Source organism: Melospiza melodia, chromosome 1 (assembly GCF_035770615.1).
Source record: "Melospiza melodia melodia isolate bMelMel2 chromosome 1, bMelMel2.pri, whole genome shotgun sequence".
NCBI classification, from domain to species: domain Eukaryota; kingdom Metazoa; phylum Chordata; class Aves; order Passeriformes; family Passerellidae; genus Melospiza; species Melospiza melodia.
Window position 1 is genome coordinate 56,316,052 of NC_086194.1, and position 19,362 is coordinate 56,335,413.

At 33.6% G+C, this 19,362-nt stretch overlaps 1 protein-coding gene across 24 annotated transcripts in view; it reads right to left on the reverse strand.

Annotated features, from left to right (window-relative positions):
• The window catches only part of LRRFIP2 (LRR binding FLII interacting protein 2), a 56,362-nt gene that overhangs the window by 12,065 nt on the left and 24,935 nt on the right, over window positions 1–19,362 (reverse strand). For 3 of the 24 annotated variants that reach the window (XM_063158548.1, XM_063158502.1, XM_063158471.1), the window contains exons 6-15: window positions 19,168–19,233; window positions 14,697–14,771; window positions 13,914–13,961; window positions 12,241–12,294; window positions 9,609–9,716; window positions 7,278–7,322; window positions 6,477–6,590; window positions 5,964–6,035; window positions 544–714; window positions 168–260 (exon numbers count right to left, since the gene is read on the reverse strand). In XM_063158548.1, the coding sequence (XP_063014618.1) occupies window positions 168–260; window positions 544–714; window positions 5,964–6,035; window positions 6,477–6,590; window positions 7,278–7,322; window positions 9,609–9,716; window positions 12,241–12,294; window positions 13,914–13,961; window positions 14,697–14,771; window positions 19,168–19,233 (846 nt within the window). The remainder of the gene's footprint in view (window positions 1–167; window positions 261–543; window positions 715–5,963; window positions 6,036–6,476; window positions 6,591–7,277; window positions 7,323–9,608; window positions 9,717–12,240; window positions 12,295–13,913; window positions 13,962–14,696; window positions 14,772–19,167; window positions 19,234–19,362) is intronic. The other 21 variants (XM_063158582.1, XM_063158529.1, XM_063158488.1 and 18 more) reach the window with 11 other exon arrangements.

Genomic DNA, 19,362 nt, shown 5'->3' on the forward strand with positions numbered 1-19,362 from the left:
TCATAAATTTAGGAGGATCAGTAGCTTAAATTCTACACACTAAAACAAGATAAATTATTTCTTAAAAATGCAAGATAGTATTTAATCCTGTTTTGTACATGATTCCCATTCAAATCTTACACCACAATTATTTGCACAGGTTCTATCCTACACTCATATGAGCATACCTCTATCAATTCATCTCTCTGTCGAAGGCCCTCTTTAAGTTCATCCAGCTTATGCTGCAGAACACTGCAGTTGTGTTTCTGTCTTTCCAATTCCTGTATTAAAGAAATCAATTATTTATATTTATTTTGAGTTATGTAAGAAATTGTTGTAAGGATTTGAGAAATTATACCTACCAAGTAGTTCAAAGACCACTGAAGTGGTCTAAATAAGTTGTCCAGACTTAGTACACAGAAGATTTTATTTAATAAACTTTAGAGAGAAAAAATGCCATAAAGACTTAAGCCCAATACCAGCAAGTAAAGTTACTCTGAGTATTTTCAACTGTTCTTACTAAGTAGTCCAGATTTCTGTACTTTATAATTAGAAAAAAAATACCTTTGTCTTCTCTTCATTCTCCCTATAGAACTCCGCTATCTGCTCTTCTTTCTCCTCAATAACATCCTTTAAAGTATCCACTTGGTAAATCAAATTGTTTTTCTCGTTGTCTAGTTGAGCATTGGAAACCATAGCTTTCTTATACTTCTCTTCAACTTCAGCTAGCGAATCCTACAGACAGCAAAAAAGTTGACATTAGTCTAACTTTTTGATGCATTGTTATAATGTTAAAATACCACCATAATGTTAAAGTATGAGATGTTAGACATTAAAATTATGCAACCATTTTTGTTTATAAAAGATATTCTTTAGAGGTAACAAGTAACAGTTTCGTTCCATTATTCAACTTCGGTCATACACAACAATGAAAATTTATCATTACAAAAGCATGAAAAATACAACACAATATTCCACTTGCATTTTCTACCCTGCCACATTCACAGCAACTCACAGGGATACAGTAGTAATATCACAGCTTCACATTCTAGTGAATACCATGTATCTAGTAGTGATATCATTACTCAAGGCATGCATGAGAAAACAGCTCAGAATGAGGCAACAAAACTAATAGGGAGAACACAGACAATTAAATCAGTAAAAGAGACTACAAAAGTAATTCCAAGAGTAGCTTTAACTTAATGCTTGTTATTTAAGTAGTGCCCTATGACCTTAGATTTGAAACTTTAAGACAGCCACATTATTCCAGTAAAAAGGACTCACTATTTAAACAGGTATTTTATCTTTGGTTTACTTACTAGATTTTTTTAAAAAAAGCATGTAACTTGGTTCTTTACCTAAAAGTGTACCTTGCTATACAGCCTCTTAGACAAATCTCCCCTATTCACCATTTTTTCCTGTTTTTAGTTATAGTTTAGGTTTTTTGTCAGAGTTGTAACAAATGTCAACCATTTAAACAGTCAGAAAACTATCACTCCAGGCACTTTTAAACATGCCTTTATTTCAATATGCATTATATAAAGGTTGGGACTACATGGTCTTTAAGGCCATTCCAACCTCTTAACATTCTATGATTTAAAAATAATAAAAATTGATTTTCAGAGTCCTAATTTTAGAATTGAAAAAGAACTATTAAGCCAATCCCTGGACCAAGTAGATCTAAGTCATAAAAATCTCCTTGTACTTCATGTAATCTGTTCCTTGAAGAGATAAGTAGCATTATCTCCATTTTTAAATATTTGTATTTTGACAGTAGAAGCACTAGCACAGTAAGGGCATAAAGCTTGGGTTTCCAGAAAATAGAACACTACAATTAATATATTAGGAGGGAAGGTGGCAACAATCTAAGCTTTCAAGAAAATATTGAAGATCACTATCTGTTAAACAGTAAAATTATGCAATCATTTTTGTTTTGGAATTATAGTCATGTCTTCTCTATAGAAATACCAAGTCACAGTTCAATATTCTGCTATGAGAAAGTAAAAAAATTGCCTATCCCCAAACACTACTCTACATTGTAAATCTCCAGTTTCGGAAGGATGTCCTTAGAGAATGTATTTTATCTTTTATAATTTTATCATAATCACATATATTCATTTCACTGAATTCTGGAAATCTCTGCTGGAGAAATACAACTTTTTGAAACCCCAGAAAAAGAATTACAGAAGAATTACAGAAGATCAGAAAATAATTACAGAAGATCAGAAGAAACAAAACAGTATAAGTTGTGAAAATATAAGACAAGTACCACTATAATCTGGGAAGTAGTAGCAAACAGCAAAGATAACTCAGGATAAAAAAAAGAAAAAAATATAAACATAACTGTGTGCAAGTTATTCTGAAGATTAAAACCAGAGAAAGCGTTTCTTTTTGTGATGCTGTAAATACAACAAATCTTGTAAAGATTGGCAAAACAAAATGCTAGAGCTAGCAAACCTAAAGACTTTCAAAGAATAATCTATCTTAGAGTTAAAAAAAAAGGAAATATTAGGATTATAATGAAAGCTAGAGTAATTTCACAGGGAGGCAGGAAATGTAACCAAAAAGAATGCAACTATGGAAAAAGTCCAATTTGATTATTTTATGAGTGTGGTGACTGCAGTCATGTAGTAATTTAGTTCGGCAGAGATCTCTGAATGCCAGCTGGTCCAATCTCCTAACTAAAGGGGGTCAGCTGAGATCAGGCTGCTCACAGCTCATCTCCATTTTAAGTATCTCCAGAAATCTAGACTGCGGATAGTCAAACTTACTGGATGACCTGCACCAGTGTTTGCTTTCCTTGTGAAAACTTTTTTCTTGAGTTCCAATTGGATTTTCTGCTCCTACAACTTAACTTTTGTCTGTTTTGTCTTTCCCTTGCAAAGAAATCTGCCATCTACTCTCCACAGCCTCCTATCAGACGTGCTAAAACAGCAACAATATTGCCAGCCACAACTGCAAGATTTATCAAAGCCCATTGTCTCAGCCTCTCACTGAATGACATGTGTTCCAGGACTCCAATCTTAAAAGACAAGACTAGGCTGGGGTTTAAAACATTGTATTAGAATGTCATTAATTAAAAAAATAATGGCAGAGGAGGATGAATCTGCAGTTACAAAAGAGGAATAGATTGATTTGTACTAAAGGGTGAAAACTGCTTCTGAGACAGAAACTAAGTTATGTCTAAGTCTCTGTTGGGTTGAAAAAACTGAAACATTGCTACGACTTCGTTCCAAGTGTCTTCTTTTCAAGTATTACACATGTTCCCCATGGTTCAAGAATTCCATGTAGCTTCAGGGAGCCTTCCAGTTTGATTTTAAATAATTTCTAAACACTTGAAGGAGGCCGTAGGATTTTTAAGGACGAAGCAGATGGAATGGAAACACATAAGGCTCTGCACATAGCCTAAAGCTATGAAGAAATACCACACACAACTTTATCAGTAAAGTGCTATAAAAATTAGCTTGCTCAGCTAGAACAAGATGATTCGAGCCAAGAGATATCAAGAGAGTGCACTGTTAACAGCATAAAAGAAAAATTTTGAGGAAAGACACAGAATTCCTTTCCAGCTGATGCAAAGAAATACATAAAGAAGCAACAAAACAACCAAACTGAGACAGCAAAGGATTTGAAGACCTAACGAAACCAGAAGTAGCAACATTAGAGTTTATCCTGCTGTTAATACTGACACCCAGTATATTTGTAGCCAGGTAAAACCCACACTTCTACCAGCATAAGGGCGACCAGAGAGCTCAGAAGGTAGTGTGACTACAAATCTCCATTAGTCCAACACTGGAAAAAACCAACCAACCAACCAAAAACCCCAACATTTAAACACAGTGTAAACCAGATATTCTGGTAACTCTTCTATAACATACACAAGACAAAAATGATTAAGTACAAGTTGAGAAAAAGGCAGTACCTTCCTAATTAAAAAAAAAAAAAAAAAAAAAGGTTCCCAAAAGAATCTTTATGGAATGTGAACTAACCTAGGAACACATTATTCAGTATTAGCAACAACATAAAATGCAGAATTCTGAAAGCCAAGCATAGATTAAGATCTTACTATTGCACACTGTGCTCTTTGGTAAATGTAATGGATTACAATAAATAATAATTCATTAACCACAAGTCAGAACAGTAATCATGAGATGCTGGCAAACACATAAAGAATGAGAGTTAGATCCATTCTGAAAATATGAAGCAATCTCACATTACACTTGATCTATGCCTCATATGTCTATGTCTAATAATCCTGTAATCTACTACTCTTTGAAGTCCTTTTAATATTCATATAACTAAACCAATATAACCAAACCAAAACATACTTCATCTGAACATATTGCTATCAGGTTTAAAGTTTCCTTCAAAGGTAAAGTTATACTTCAAAGAGGAAATAACTTTTGCTACACTAAACAGCTCATATTACATATTTTCCCCTTACTATATAATCTAATATATTGTTAAATTGAAGACATTCAAGTAAGCTGATAAATACATCACTATTACATTCTCTACTACAAGAAGCATTCATTTAATTCAGTCTCTATATGGATATAAAACATATGAAAAGTTCTCTACTTTTACATGAAACCATTCATAATTAGACAATAGAAAAAAGAACAGAACAAATATCCTAGAAAAGATTTGCAAGCCCCATCTTTTTTTGAATTCTGTATCCCTTCAATACAAAACAGTGAAAAGGAAGATTATTTTAAATTTACTGCACTGTTAATTGTGTGAAAATGTGTAAAAGAAAGGCATACATACTAGTTTAAACAAGTCAAAATACAGACAAATCTCATGTGGAAGACTGCACCTAGTACAGGTAGTTAGTTCAGCGTGCTGCTGCAGTACAAACTGAAGATTGCACCCTCGGTGGGGAAAGGACTGGAGCTTCCAGCAAGAGCAGTGATCGGGCACTGACCCTTTGCACAACAAGGTGCATGGGAACCTGTGGCACCAGCCAGGTAAGCAGCCACTCTGAGATACAACGGGAGCCAGTGGCTCAGCAGGAAGACCCCACGCCCCTGAGGGCATGGACTGCGGATACAAAAGCCCACGGGTTTCTTGGTTCAGGGTCTGTTCTTGGCAGCACCCAGCTTGATCTCAAGCTAGTTTTGTGTGACCCTGCCATGAATAAAGTACTTACAAAAATCAGATGTCTGAGACTCTGTTACGGGAAACCTGTGGCCAAGCCTGTAAGGAAACCTTGACGGACAGTGTGAGACTGGTGTGTGTAGCCAGTCTAGTGCAGCACCCATTCACTCACTTGGTGATTCACTGGAGGGTTTTGCTCCCAGCAGTGAAAGTTGGGGTGGTGGGAATATGACTACTACAATGGATGCAGGATTGTTTCCTTACCACAGACAGGAAAGTTTCCTTAGCACTCATTAGCCTAATGCTGAAAAAACCAATCTGTGATTCAGAGAAAATAATGGGAATATAAACCAGCATAAATTAATTTTTTTTAAACGGCAAAAAATTAAACAAAATTAATTTTCTCCTGCAAGCAATATGCCTGCCGAAATTAATTGCAGTACATCTTTCAAAATTATTATTTTGCCTTTGCTTTATAATGTGATGTATTTGCTGAAACCTGGAGGACTAATTCTCAAGTTCTTTGTCATAATTATCTCCCATTTCTTTGTTCCCTACCTAACACCTAGTAATTATTTTGTATATCTGTTTATTTGCTAACAAACCTCTAAAAATACAAACTGAACACCTCATTATCTTATCAGAAAACACCTATGTATATCAAAACATCAAAAAGTATTAACTCTTCTAACTGTAATCAAATAATAAACATGCAATCTCATATACATTTTAAGCTGATGCTCTTCATGCATTAAAAGTTAGATACATGCTTTAAAGAAATTTTAAAATTTGTTAGTGAAGCCACTATACATTAGTGAAATTGGTGATAACTCCGTTATGCAAAACACCCATTCAGAATGCATGCTTGGGAGGAGCCCTGATACCTTTAATTCTTTAAGTCCCTGCATGTATCTCCCTTCTACATCATGTATCTGGTCCTTAAGATCATAGATATCCTGCAGGACATAGGAATGAACCATTGCATAAGAAGTATGGGGAAACAATTTAAAACTGAAAAAGCATTAAAAGGTTTACATGCACTTCTGTCAAATGACAAAGCCTGCAATAATTCCCAGAAATTAAAATTAATTCACAACCAGTTGACGGAAATTAAGGTTTTGTTCATAACCCTAGCCGCAAGACAACTCAAACAGGACAGAATTGTTTGAAATTCAACATAAACAAAGTCTTATCTTAATAAGCTAAACTCTTAAACCATAATTATGAACACAAACCAAGATAAAATACCAAGAAAGTAAAAAAATACTTCATGATTGAAAATTACATCCTCATAACATTTTCCTATTATAACAGAAGTTCTGTATTAAAAAACAATCTTCCTATTTAAGCTCCAAATTCTCTATTTAAGCTTCAAATTCTCTAAAAATGCAATTCACCCGTAATTCACTGAGGGAGGCATCAGGATCCACCAAACTACTTGCATCTCCACTTCCTCTCCTGGATGAGTTGCCACTCTGAGGAGCTGCACTTACTGAATTGCGAGATGAGGGCTTAAGAAAGGGAAAAACATTGTGTCAGGAATCATATGGTTATTTCTGGTATACTTGATAATACTCTTTATAAATTTCTTCAAAGTCACAGAACGGTTTTCTCTCTGGTTTTTCTTAATACTAGCTTACAGACAGTATGTTCCATTGGGTATTTTCCAGCACCTGTGTTTCTTCTTGGTAAAATCTTGGTTTCTTGTTGTTGACTTAGTGTACCAGTACATTAGAATTTTGAGTCATCTATCCAGAAGATATTCATAAGACGGCTAATAGTGCTGAAATACTGTAGACATTTACAATATTTCCTAACTATTATAATTTCTGCCATCCAGGATTCAGAAGAAAGCCTACAATGAGAAGCTATCATACAGATTTTTATAGCTTTACCCTTCTAAATTTTAGCCTTACCTGGTAAGTATTTCTCACACAAAAAATAAATTTTATATAAAATTATTACTGGCCAAAAGAAAACTAAAGAATAAATTTTTTCCCTCAAGAAATAAAAGGCATAAACCATTAATTCTGGGCAATAAAAAAGTTTATCTAAAATTATTTTTGCAAGCTAAACCTGACAAAAAATACAAAGAATACACAGAATGTGTACTTTTTGAATTAATTCAACATTTGTGATTTGAGAATGAACACTGACTTTAAATAATTTTAAAAGTTTTGAAAATTAAAAACTCTTACCCTTGAAAATATTTCTGAATGTGATTTTTCACTCTTTTCTTCCAGCTGAAAGAGAATAGGGAACATGATTACCTTTCGTAATAAGGAACTACCGAATTGGCATCTTCTGTTCAAAGAGACTGAGAAATATTTTTAAATGAACCCATTTCAAAAATTTCAGATGTTAGTATAGATCAAGACAGGAAAAATAATACTTAGCTTAAAAAAAACAGCTTTTACCTTAGTTGCAACATAAATGTAAAGAAAAAAGCCAGAAACCTTTCTTTAAAGTTTTTAAAACGTCATTACCAGTACTAAGCAACAAAACACACTCTTTTAAATTTTAAGTATATTTAAATATATATTTCAAGTAATATTTAAAATTCAAGAGTAATCACTGCAAAACTAGATGGCATAACAAATGCAAAGCTTCATGCAGGTACTTAAGGCACTCAGTGACAGCAGGGTGAATGTCCTAGTAAACAGAAAACACATCTGTAAGTTCAACCTCTTTAGTGTCACCTGCGATTAAATCACAATAAAACTGGTTCAGGTAAAAGTCTATAACTGAAGTGTACTAAGTAAAAGCATTCTACAAAATAATTTCAATTCATATTTTATCTACTGAAGACTAAGGAGAAGAACTATCACACTCCCTTTTTACTTAGGAAACTGCTATTGCAAAATTGTATTGTAGATGTCCACATTTTCTGCATTTCTGTGAATCAAAATAAGTGGGATTAGACACGTATTTAGTATGGTGTCTCACATGTCCTGCTTCTCAAAGAATACCTGTTTTTCTCTGTGCCAGAGAAAACAGTTTTGGAAGTCTATTGCCATCACAGAAGAAACAAACATTACTTTATAAGACTTCTTTTTCCTCCTATTGTGGTTTCTATAAAAGCAACATTGCTTCTTCATGACAAATTCACTACCTCCAATGATGTACTGAAATTATAGATTGCAAATATTCGTTACCAGTATTGATCTGGAGGATACATTTAGACTAACCTAAATAAAAATATAAATTTCAAATCTAATAATAAATAATGATGATAACGCAAGCAACTGAGAAGGCAGAAAAACTACCAGTCTCAGCCTCCACATTTCTTTCAGCACAGCATTTATTTCAGAAAGTCAGCTTTATTATGGGAAAAAAGTGCTAAAGTTTAAGCTGGAGAAATTAGTCTTTCATTATTTGAGAATGTACAGATGATAAATAATATGAATTATTACAATTTATACATCACTGTAACAGTATTAAAATATCATCCAAATGCAAAGTCAAAGAACATGGTTATGAGAGTAGTCTAGCTCTCAGTCTCCCATTGAAAGCAAAACCACAGCCAACAGCTGTGGTCTGAACACAGAGGTTTCTGCAGCCCTGCTGTGACCTGACCGGCTGCAACAATAACATCCTTGTGAGGCTTCTTGGAGTGTCTGGTCTGAACTCCTGAACTGCAGTGAGAGGTTGCTGGCCCTTGCTGCACTGCTTGGCAAGGGTACAAAGAATTTGGCTCTCACCTAAGCAAGCAATTACACACTGCTGATCACCACATACCATTCCTTTTGCTCAGCTAAATAAGCACAGGGCTCTCAGCCTCTCTGCCTACCTACTGTATCTGCTAGCCCTAAATGCTATTTCAAAAGATATACTTAAGAACAGAAATTAGCCTTTTACTCCATGCTATTAAAGACAAAAGTTTTGCCTGCAAGTAACCAGAATTTTTAGAAGTTACAGCATCAAGAAAGAGAAGGTGGCTAGGTTTGGTAAAAACAACGTTCAGCCTAAAGGGAGCTGCACAGGAAAACCATCATGACAATTTTCCCTTAACATGATCTGTTGATTGACATGGGATTCTGTACAAGTGCATAGCCAGCAAGGAGTGCTTCAGTAATGGATTCTGAAAAAATCTCATATGGGATGAAGGAACACTAAAATGCACTAGTGCGGGTACAGATCTAAGTATTTTTGTCACAAAAATAAGTAACAGTATTCCAAAAGTACACAGAAACCTCCCTAGCACACCTAATTTCCATAAGAAAAAAATGTAAAATATTTGGGTCTTTAAATGTTAAGCTTATCACACACACACACACACACAATTGTGAAGTGTTACACTTGTCACATGCTTCTAGCAACAGGCAAAATCTCCTTTAAAATCAGGAGCATGCTTTTTAAAATTTCACGCAGTACATTTTTATATGAAAACAAGCCCCAAATCTGCAATAAACCAATTTGCAATTAAGTAATTTAGAATGCTTTAACAGTATTTACTCTTTCAGAGTATGAAAAGAAAATCCATGGTTTTGCTGTATTCACCACAGTGTAAATAAAAGCATTACACTCACACTATTCAAAACTTGGCCATAATCTGCATTGGAAACAATACTTCCCCTGTGGTTGGAATGACTGAAATAATCAGCAGTAGTTTCACTTTGAGAAGAAAAATCAGAGAACTTCAAAAGATAAGGAGAAGGTGAAAGAGAACTGAAGATGACACCACTGAATGAACAAAAGTTTATTAAAAAACAAAAAAATCCTACCTTAAATCTCCATTCTTGCACTAAAAACAATTAACATTTATTATTGATTCATCTTCCTCAATTAGAGTAATGTAAAAAACAATAAAACCAGATACCAAAGGGTTTAGTATTAATTTAAGGTCAAACACAAACTACAAACATTAAAAAAAGTTTGCAGATCATAAAAGACAGATTATATAAACTGATAAATAAAAAACATAAAAATATTTTTATCTACAAATGTTGTCTTTTTTCAAATCAACACAAATCCAACAGGGCTAGCTATAATCTGGGCTTCTTCTCATTGCTAAGTTTAAGACATCTTAGACTAGAAGGCAAAGTTACTCCCCAAAGATATATGTCAGACTAGCACCTAAAAAGCTGGGGGAAAATGCTAGTGCTCCACATTTCTTGTTAAAAAAGGCAAAATATATCTAAGCACAATTACATCCACCATGGGAATTCAAGTGAAATACTCAACTGAGAAACATTATGCATGTAAAAGACAGTATTAAATGGCAAGAATAGGTTTATCATAACCTTATTGATAACGTTCTACTTCAAAAGGCAGAAAGTTAAAACTAAATACAATCTTCACAGTGAAAATGACTTTAGGAAGAAAATCCTTCTATGAATAGTCTGAAAAGATATTGCCCTTATCCAATTCTCACCATTAAAAAAAAAAGTTCTTTATACTTGATGTATGTGATTAAAAGCTGGTAAGATGTCTAAAAGTTATATATGTAACTGGTATACAAAAACTAGTTTACTGGTGAACACCTGGCTCAGATTATGCTACTTTAGAACTACAGAATTTGTATTTATTGTCACTGCTATGTTATGTTCTATTTCTCTGACAACAAATTTTCCAGCTATTTTTCAGCTACATCTATATTTAAACTAGTATCTTAATTTTCATTAAATGTAGCTAGCTAAGTAAATTTTGATAGCTGGAAATTTGGCTAAACTTTCCTATTGCACTTACATTTCACAAAGTACAGAGATACTGAAGAGAATTCTTATTTATTATGATTACAGCAAAAGAACAACTCGGGCTACAATCTATGACAGTACTGGTCAATCATTCAAAATCCATTTTGCTGTTGAGAGGTCCATATACCTAATAAACCTTGCTGTCCCTCCTTCTATGCTTTTTGTAGTCCTAGTATCTTTCCCAATGGGGTCATCAAACGGATAGATTTTAAGATGGAGAAGCATCATACAGTTTCTCACAAGCATTTTCTACCTTTTAGATCTCTCCTACTTGCTCTTCTGATTTTCAGAGAGAACTAAGCTGATTTCAAATGTGTTATCCAGAGTAAAACCAAAACACAAGACACAGAAACAGTAGGAACTTAATGATAAATTATTCATAAGATTTTTACTCATTTGCTTTTCAGGACTATTTCATTAAACAAATGCTCTGAACTTTATTAAGCATTCACTAGTGTGAGTGAATGTACCTTGGCATGACTGGTATAACTAACATATACACAGTGAGATCCTATATATATATATATATATATATATATATATATATATCTGTATATGTTCCTATATATCTTAAAGTATATACTTTTAAGAAATTATCTCAGTGTTAATAAAATCTAAGGAGACAAGCAGCATTTTCACAATTCAAGAGAATATATATATGTCAATACCTGTTACATTTTAGAACTTCATAAAGCAACAGCAAAATTACCTTTTTCCTACCCCCTCAAAAATTTACTCTGATATCTCTTGTAGCTAAACATTTGTTTCTGACAAATGTGGTTTTATTTGTTTAGTACATATAACAGTGTTCATATATGTGAAATTTTAAAAAGGACTGAACATTTCAATTTAGCCCATACTAGAACATTGATAACTTATTTTGTTTTGTGTGGCGTGACAAATGAGCAGCTACATCAATGAAACTTAGACAATTGTTCTGTGGCAGAAGCAAAATAAAACTCTTTAAAATCACTTTGCAGCACAAAGAGCCAAGTTTAGAATGATACTTTTAATACAATACAGACCCAACCCCAATTTTTTCTCATTTTGGATACTCATTATCATAAAAATGAGCAAACTTTTTACTGCATTATATAACAGTTTCCATTAATCCTCTTCCCCAAAGAAAGACTTTTCCACATGTACTGTAGTGTGTTTCATGTGCTTGCCCCATCTATGACATAGGGTGGTAACCCCAACAATGTGCTGTACTTCAGTTACTAGCTGTTTATTACAAACATTAAAAAGATATTTAGAAAAACAAATTCCTTCTACAGTTTACTGTCTTACTGCTAAAAATGTACATCTTGCTAAAAATCACATCTCTGACAAATCAAAACTTCTTATGCCGAATGGAAAAATCCAATCTGCGTGTTGGTCAGTGAAACATCCCAAGTGAACATGCCCGTAACTTCTGATGTGTTAATATCAAAGCATCCATCAAATCGTGCATAGGAATGCTCACCACAGGACTACTTCGGACTGAGCTTGCTCTTGAAGAATAACTGCATTCAGATGGCTAAAGAAAAGTTATGAAGGACACTTTCACAACTTTCATAGATTTTTGTCTGCAGAAAACAAAGATAATGAAAGAAACAACCAGAGGCCTATTATACTAAGAGTGCAAGAACTACTTGAGTTATGTCATCCATCACCACACAACGAGGCCTGAGAAAGAAGGAATGAAGTAGCATGTATATCCAGTCTCAGCCATTATCATGCCACACTCATACACTGTAACTCCTATGCACAGTCACATACTCTCTTATCCTATCTATGCATTTCCAGTTAGTAGCATACCTTTTGTGAACAAAAAAAATTAAGATTCTCAGCAGCATTTATTATTGCTTTGAGACATGTCTATTTCCACTAAGAATTCCCTTTAAAAACAGTCAAATACTTTTAAAAAAATCAAATCTCAACTAGCTGCATAATTAAATTAAACATTTAAATTTCAATTTGGTTTTAACTGCTCGGAAGCCTGCAGAAGTTTTAACACACCCTGGGAACTGAAGCTATGCAGTACACTTAGTGATTTTATTTTACAGTCACTCAGGCACATTCTCCTGAAAGAGTTATGTTTAAAGGTGAAAGGCTGAAATCTATTTATGCAGTGAATAATAAAAGCAGCTCTGAGCAACACAACTTAAAAAGAAAAAAAAATGCCATTTCATGCTGCTTTGCCCCTCCCTAAGAAGAAATCTCCAGCAGAAATTATAATTATATTTGTATCAGAGCTATACATAATAGCAGTCTTTACTGTATTGTTCTCTCACAGAATCTTCTAACATTTTCTTGAGAGCATATGCAAAGCCAAATAAGGTAAATCATGCATTTGTAATGCAACTGCAAAAGATCTCACTAACTAATTAAAAATACTACATAATATTTAAGGTTTTATAACATAGGTTTAGCATGTCTCTATTTGAACTACTATATGCAGCAAAAGGCATGAAGTTTCAGACGTTCAAGCCAGTTTTTAAAGACAACTTTTTGCAGAGCTACACTAGCCTTTCCTATGGCACTACTAGCTACTCTTGATTTTGAAAAGAGGCAGATTAGGTTTTCATGCTATTGCATTTTTGCATGTTTATTGAATTTAAATATGGCATCCTATTTAAAAGTATTCAAGGTGTATTTACTGCAAACTTCAATAATCTCCTGATTTCCATCCAAATGCTTAACTTTTTAAAATACTGGTTTGGTATTATGCATGCAGTTGTTATTTAGTATGCTTGAATTAACTTATTCTAACCCCAGTGCTCTTCAGTGTCATTGTTGCATTCACCAACTTTATGCTTCTCTGTAAAAAGAGCAGTAAAACAGCAACTACTAAAATTCTTTAAAGAGGCAAGTTAACAACATTAAGAAAATTAAACTCAATGCCTCCAGAAAATTATACACAGAAAATGCAATATAAAAATATTTTTAAAATGCCCATGTAATACTGTCAAACCTCATGACCATACAATACAAATTTAAGGGAACCATGCATACGGTGCTTACAAAACAAACTGATACTTCTTATCAAAGCAGTGTTTAAAGGAGACACCTATGAAGAAAAGCGTAATTTTGTATTTATACTGGGCCATTCAAACATCTAAAGATAAGTAAGGTATTGTTTTACATTGTACTAACCCTGTAGCTCCTAGCTGGTGCCACTGGATCACTGTATAGAGAAGATGACTACAATGTGAAGAACAGAACAAGTCAGAAATACTTTTTCTGCATAGACACATTTAAAAATGTATGTTCTATATTCCACTAAAGTCCTAAAGATTTAAATACTAAATTTTAATCTATCTATAGTAGAAAGAAACTTTCAGGAAGGGTGGGAGAGCCTACAAGAAAACCTCTTTGAAATCAATTTAAACGTTATCAAACTAGTCTAGTATTTTTTCAAGTAGATTTGTGGAAGAGAGTGAAGAAATTAAGTAGCTCTCAAGTAACATGTCAGTTTTCTCTAGCTAGTTATTTATACCTGGCCATGACCACAGCTGCAAGTACTGGAAGATATTACTCATCTCATGATATATCAGTATTTTATAATTTATATTAAGATGGAAAAAAAGTACTGCAGTGGTGTTAAACACTTAGGGCTTTTTTGTTGTTTTTAAAAGACAGGAATTTGAAACAGCAACTGTCACAGCTGCTGGTTGTTTTCTGTATATCATACAGAATCATGAAACAGAAGTTATTTTAAATTTAAAACCTCACATGCAGAATAGAGTAATCAGCATGCTAGACAATGATTTTATAAAACACAACCCTTACAGGCAAAAAATACAACTGTTACCGCTTTTCACTGTAATAATTGCAAGTGTCATAGAGATAAGTTAGTGCCACACAGCATAAGTAAGGAAAACCACATACACATATTTTATGTAAATAATTAAGGTTATATAGAAAGAGTAGACAGACCCAAACATGGTAGGAAGGAACTGGTTTACTATATCCAAGGCTGCTATAATTTCTTTGATCATAGTAACTTCCACTCTGAGGGGTGAGGAAGAAAAGAAGAGAGAAAACAAAGGTTGCAGCTGTAGATGTTGCAAACAAAAGTTTTATCTTAACATTACCCAAGTGTTCCCAAGCTTAGACCTTGTGCAGAACACTGTAAAGTTTTCCCTAATGTTGACCCCAAATCCATTTAGCTTTCTTAAGCAAGTAAATAATAAAAGCCTCAAAACTACTACCTACTTTGTATATCAGCATTAACTGTACTTCTGATGCCATGCTCAAACAGAATAGTACATAATTTTGGTATTTTTCCTCCATAATAAAATAAAAATTCCAAAAGCTTTTAACAAGTGCAGCAAGAAATACATGAAAAACATAACTGAAAAGACTTGCTAATCATTAGTACAATTATTTACCTTATCTTTTTTACATTAGTTACCATTATGAATCAAAGCATTTTGGGGAGAGAGAAGGACAGAAATCCCTAGTAATTGAATTGGGGCTGGATGTTTATGTGACACTAGCATAGGCTGTACCCTACCACTATTCTTTACATCAAGTACACATATACTGAAAGTCTAGCAATTATATTTTGGCTTATTTCTGTTGGGTTTTGACTCTACACAAATTGCATATATATGAACATGTAAGGCAAAAATTCATACTTACATACATAAAAGAAAAACAAGACAGATAAAAACACGGCAAAAAGCAGTGCCTGCAGAATAAAGCACTTCTTATCTTAATAGGCAACAGAAAGCAGAAATACTCATATTGTTCATTTGTTTTAGAACTAAGGGAACAGGAAAATAGCCCTTCAAAAGCCCATGGAGAAATGCTGTAATACAATAGTAAGTAAATACAAAATTACCTCAGCCTAGTCTCAACACAAGCATCCACTGCTGTTTTGACCCCTCCCCCAACCCCTAATGCAGTTGCTAATCCATCCGTACTAAAAAATGTCTGAAAAATTACATCCAAAATATTTCATTTATTGACACTATATTCACATGTTAAACTTTCTGGAACAGTTTTTGCACAATCAAAATAATCCTCATGCCTTTCTCAATAAGTCACTGGGTTAACATCAAGGTCTATGGCAAATTCAATCTGCTGTACATCTACATTTAAAATGTTTCTAACTATCTGGTAGAGGAGAAGTAACAGAACATGTATCTCCATCCCAACTGAATAAACTTTAATCCAGAGAATCGCCACCTTTAAATAGTTCCAAGAGCCTTTTCCAGGCCTCCAGCAAACAAGATTTCTATTCAGCTGATTCCATTGATGGTATTGCAGTGACACAAAAACTGTTTCACACACAAACTGGAGGTCAGAATCTGGCCAATATGAGGGAGTTTTTTTTCCTAAAAACATTTATGAAAATGTCAGGAAGCTAACAATTTTATCCATGATGTTGCATACTTAGTATATTTATGAGGAATATTATACTAGAAAACTACCCAATAAACCCTTATGGGAATAAAGAGCTTTCTCCTTTGGACTTTGAGATTAACTGTAAGCATGACTCTAAGAATGAAATTTAGAGAATTAATACCACTATATAACAGCATCTTGAATCTTAAAATATAAAGAAGACAGACATAAGGATTTAAGGGTTTTATCACCTGAAGCAGAAATAACACAGAAAATTCTAACTACCTAATTAGAAAAAAAGCGTGATAGCCACGCTTCCATGACTGTGTTAAAAAAAAACTGGCAATTGAAACTATAATCAACCCTATTCTCATTAAAATAGGCTTGGCTTAAAGCTAGTGCTCACATCTCACAGAAGAATTTAAATCAATAAACAACTAAAAAAGCTTAACAGTACAAATTTAAGCACTATATTTTGCTTGCCTATCTGCTAGCTAATTCACATTACACTGGTATTTAAACAAATACAACTTTTTAAGCTGCTTAAATACTCCTTTTGGTGGTACTTGCTGCTTGCCTCTTCCTAAGAAACACAGATTTTATATGGCATAATACCACTGAGAATGTGATGCCATCTACTATCACTCCATAAAAATATGACAGACGTCCTTTAAGTAAAGATATACAAACTAGCTGCTTATTCTCCAGACTGAAATAACTTTCCATTAGATTACATTAAAGTTTCTATGTGGTAATGTAGAATACAAACAGATGATACACACTTTTTCCACCACGGATGTTCTCCAAGTTTAATCTGTATGAGACTTCACTGCAAAGTTTAGAAAGAACAATACTACAAAGTGCTTGCTGTAAGACAGGTGTCTTTTCTCCCCGAAAAAAATTACACATGTAGGCTACAGAAAGTGTTAGAACTGTATAACTATTCTACATCTGAACATATGATAGTACAAATTTATATACTTTTTAAAGTATATAAAGAATTTAAAGACACTAGTTAGTATCATTACACCTTAGAAACAAAGCACAAAAACAGTCTTCCCTCAAAGAGATGCAAAGTATTAACATACAGGGACCTATAAATATCTTGCAGATCTATCCTTAGTGTTGTCATACTAAAGTAAAATAAAATAAAATGGAAGTCATAATGTAAAAAAAAAAATTGCTTTTACTTCAAAGAATGACTAAAAAGACTTACAAAAAAAATTTACAAAAAACCCATATTCTACTAATAATGAAAATTTAAACATGAAGGAATATGCATTTATCCAGATCTGAAGTGCTTTCTGAGACTGGACCACTAAATAAAAATTAATCTTTTTCCCCAACAGCATCCCATTTTATGAAAAATGAGATCATTTTGGACAGCACTACGCTATGTGAAATATTTCACGTGATTTTAGCAACAGAATTTTAAACAGTTAAGCCGAGTCTTATATGGTAGATTTCATTAAACTGAGACAACGTTTACAAGGTTATGTAACAAAGGGCTCATCTCCACACAGACAAAGCACTCAAAAGGAACATCAGCCCCGCTGTTTAGCTGTGCAATTCACCATGATGCAATGACCTTCCATGGCACCTCACAGGCTCAGGAAGGTCATTGCCTATGGGGTACAGGGCATGAAAGACTTCACAGGAGGAAAGGGAAATAGTATTTTGTGATCAGGGAGGAATTAAAGGGAATAGAGGAATTAAGGGTTTTCAGGAGGAGCAAATGTGTGAAAAAGAAGGAACAGTGTGATGAAAGGGCCAGCTATGTGTGAAGAGAATGGGAGTCTACCAGAGTTGGCAACTCTTAAGAATACTAATAAAAACAGCCTTGTAATAATAGTTTAGCAAGTGTCTCATGTTTCCTGTCACTCAGTAACAGCAAAATTTGTGAGGTTTATATGTCTTTTTTTCAACTTAGAAAACTTATATTTTCACATCAGGCTTATTTTTTTCCAGTTTACTAAAAAATTTCACAGGTATTTTGACTGTAGGCAATGTGCAATACAATATACAATTTAATATCAACCTAAGCCAACAGAAAAAAAACCTGACGGTAGTTTAAAAATATGACATTATATAGTAGTAGCATGCTGGAGTATTGCCCAGTACAATTTCCAAAATGAGGAGTGATGAGAGGATTTCAAGAAAAAATATTTTTGTCTATTGTTACATCTGAAAATGTCTTCTAGACATCAGATTAACAACACAAATTCCCCAGATTTAGATTTTATATTTGTTTATAAGTTAATATAGCTCAGATTTAGTTAATATTATTTCATACTGTATTCATAGTATCTCAATAGTTCCAACACATCCAGTATTACCAATATATTAAATGATATTTTAATATTGTAGATGTAATTTATAGACTATGGTCCTTTTTGTTACTGAAAGTATTACCTACAGGACCCATAAGTCACTGGATCATTTTTAATCAACTTAATTATTTATTTTTTCAAAACAATTTCTGTCTCTAATTATTACCTCCAATAAGCAACCTTGCTATCAGAGAATGAAGACATCACTCAGACACTTATCATCCCGACACTTAAACTGCTAATAGTTCAAAAAGGTATAACAGTCTACTAAAAAACGTTTAACTTGCCTAAACTAGGAATACCACAAATATACAGAAATACCCATTACTGAAAAGACAAAATTTCTATATTTCAGCCTTGTCTGTTGTTCTAAAATCACAACATAAAAGAGAAAAATGTCTCCTGTTTTAACTTTTAATAACACATTTGTACCTGTCAAGACTGATGGACAACCTTTTCCATTTCATTACTTCTCTACTGGGGACATTGGGAGAGAGCAACTGAAGAGATTAATTCCCTTCACACCTGTAAGTGTTCTTTCTTTCAGCGCTCACATTTGCTATTACAAAGTACTTGATTACATCAATCATTGCAGCAATCCCATTAATACCGTGCTCTATAAGCATGCTTTCACCAAACTACTGCTTTGGTAAGTAGACACAGAAAATGTTACCATGTGAACACATTGCATTAAGTAAAAAGCATGCTCATTCCAAGTTACACACCACAAGAGCTCTCCTTTTGGAGGTACTTGCTCGGCTCCTGTGAGATGCACTGACATCTGAGGAACTCTTGAGAATGAAATTATAAAAATACATTAAGATATGAAATACATTTTTAAATTTAATTCTATTACTCTTCACTGAATGACAGAAAATAACCAAGGCAGTCAAAGAAATTCTAAGTAAGCCCTCCAAAAA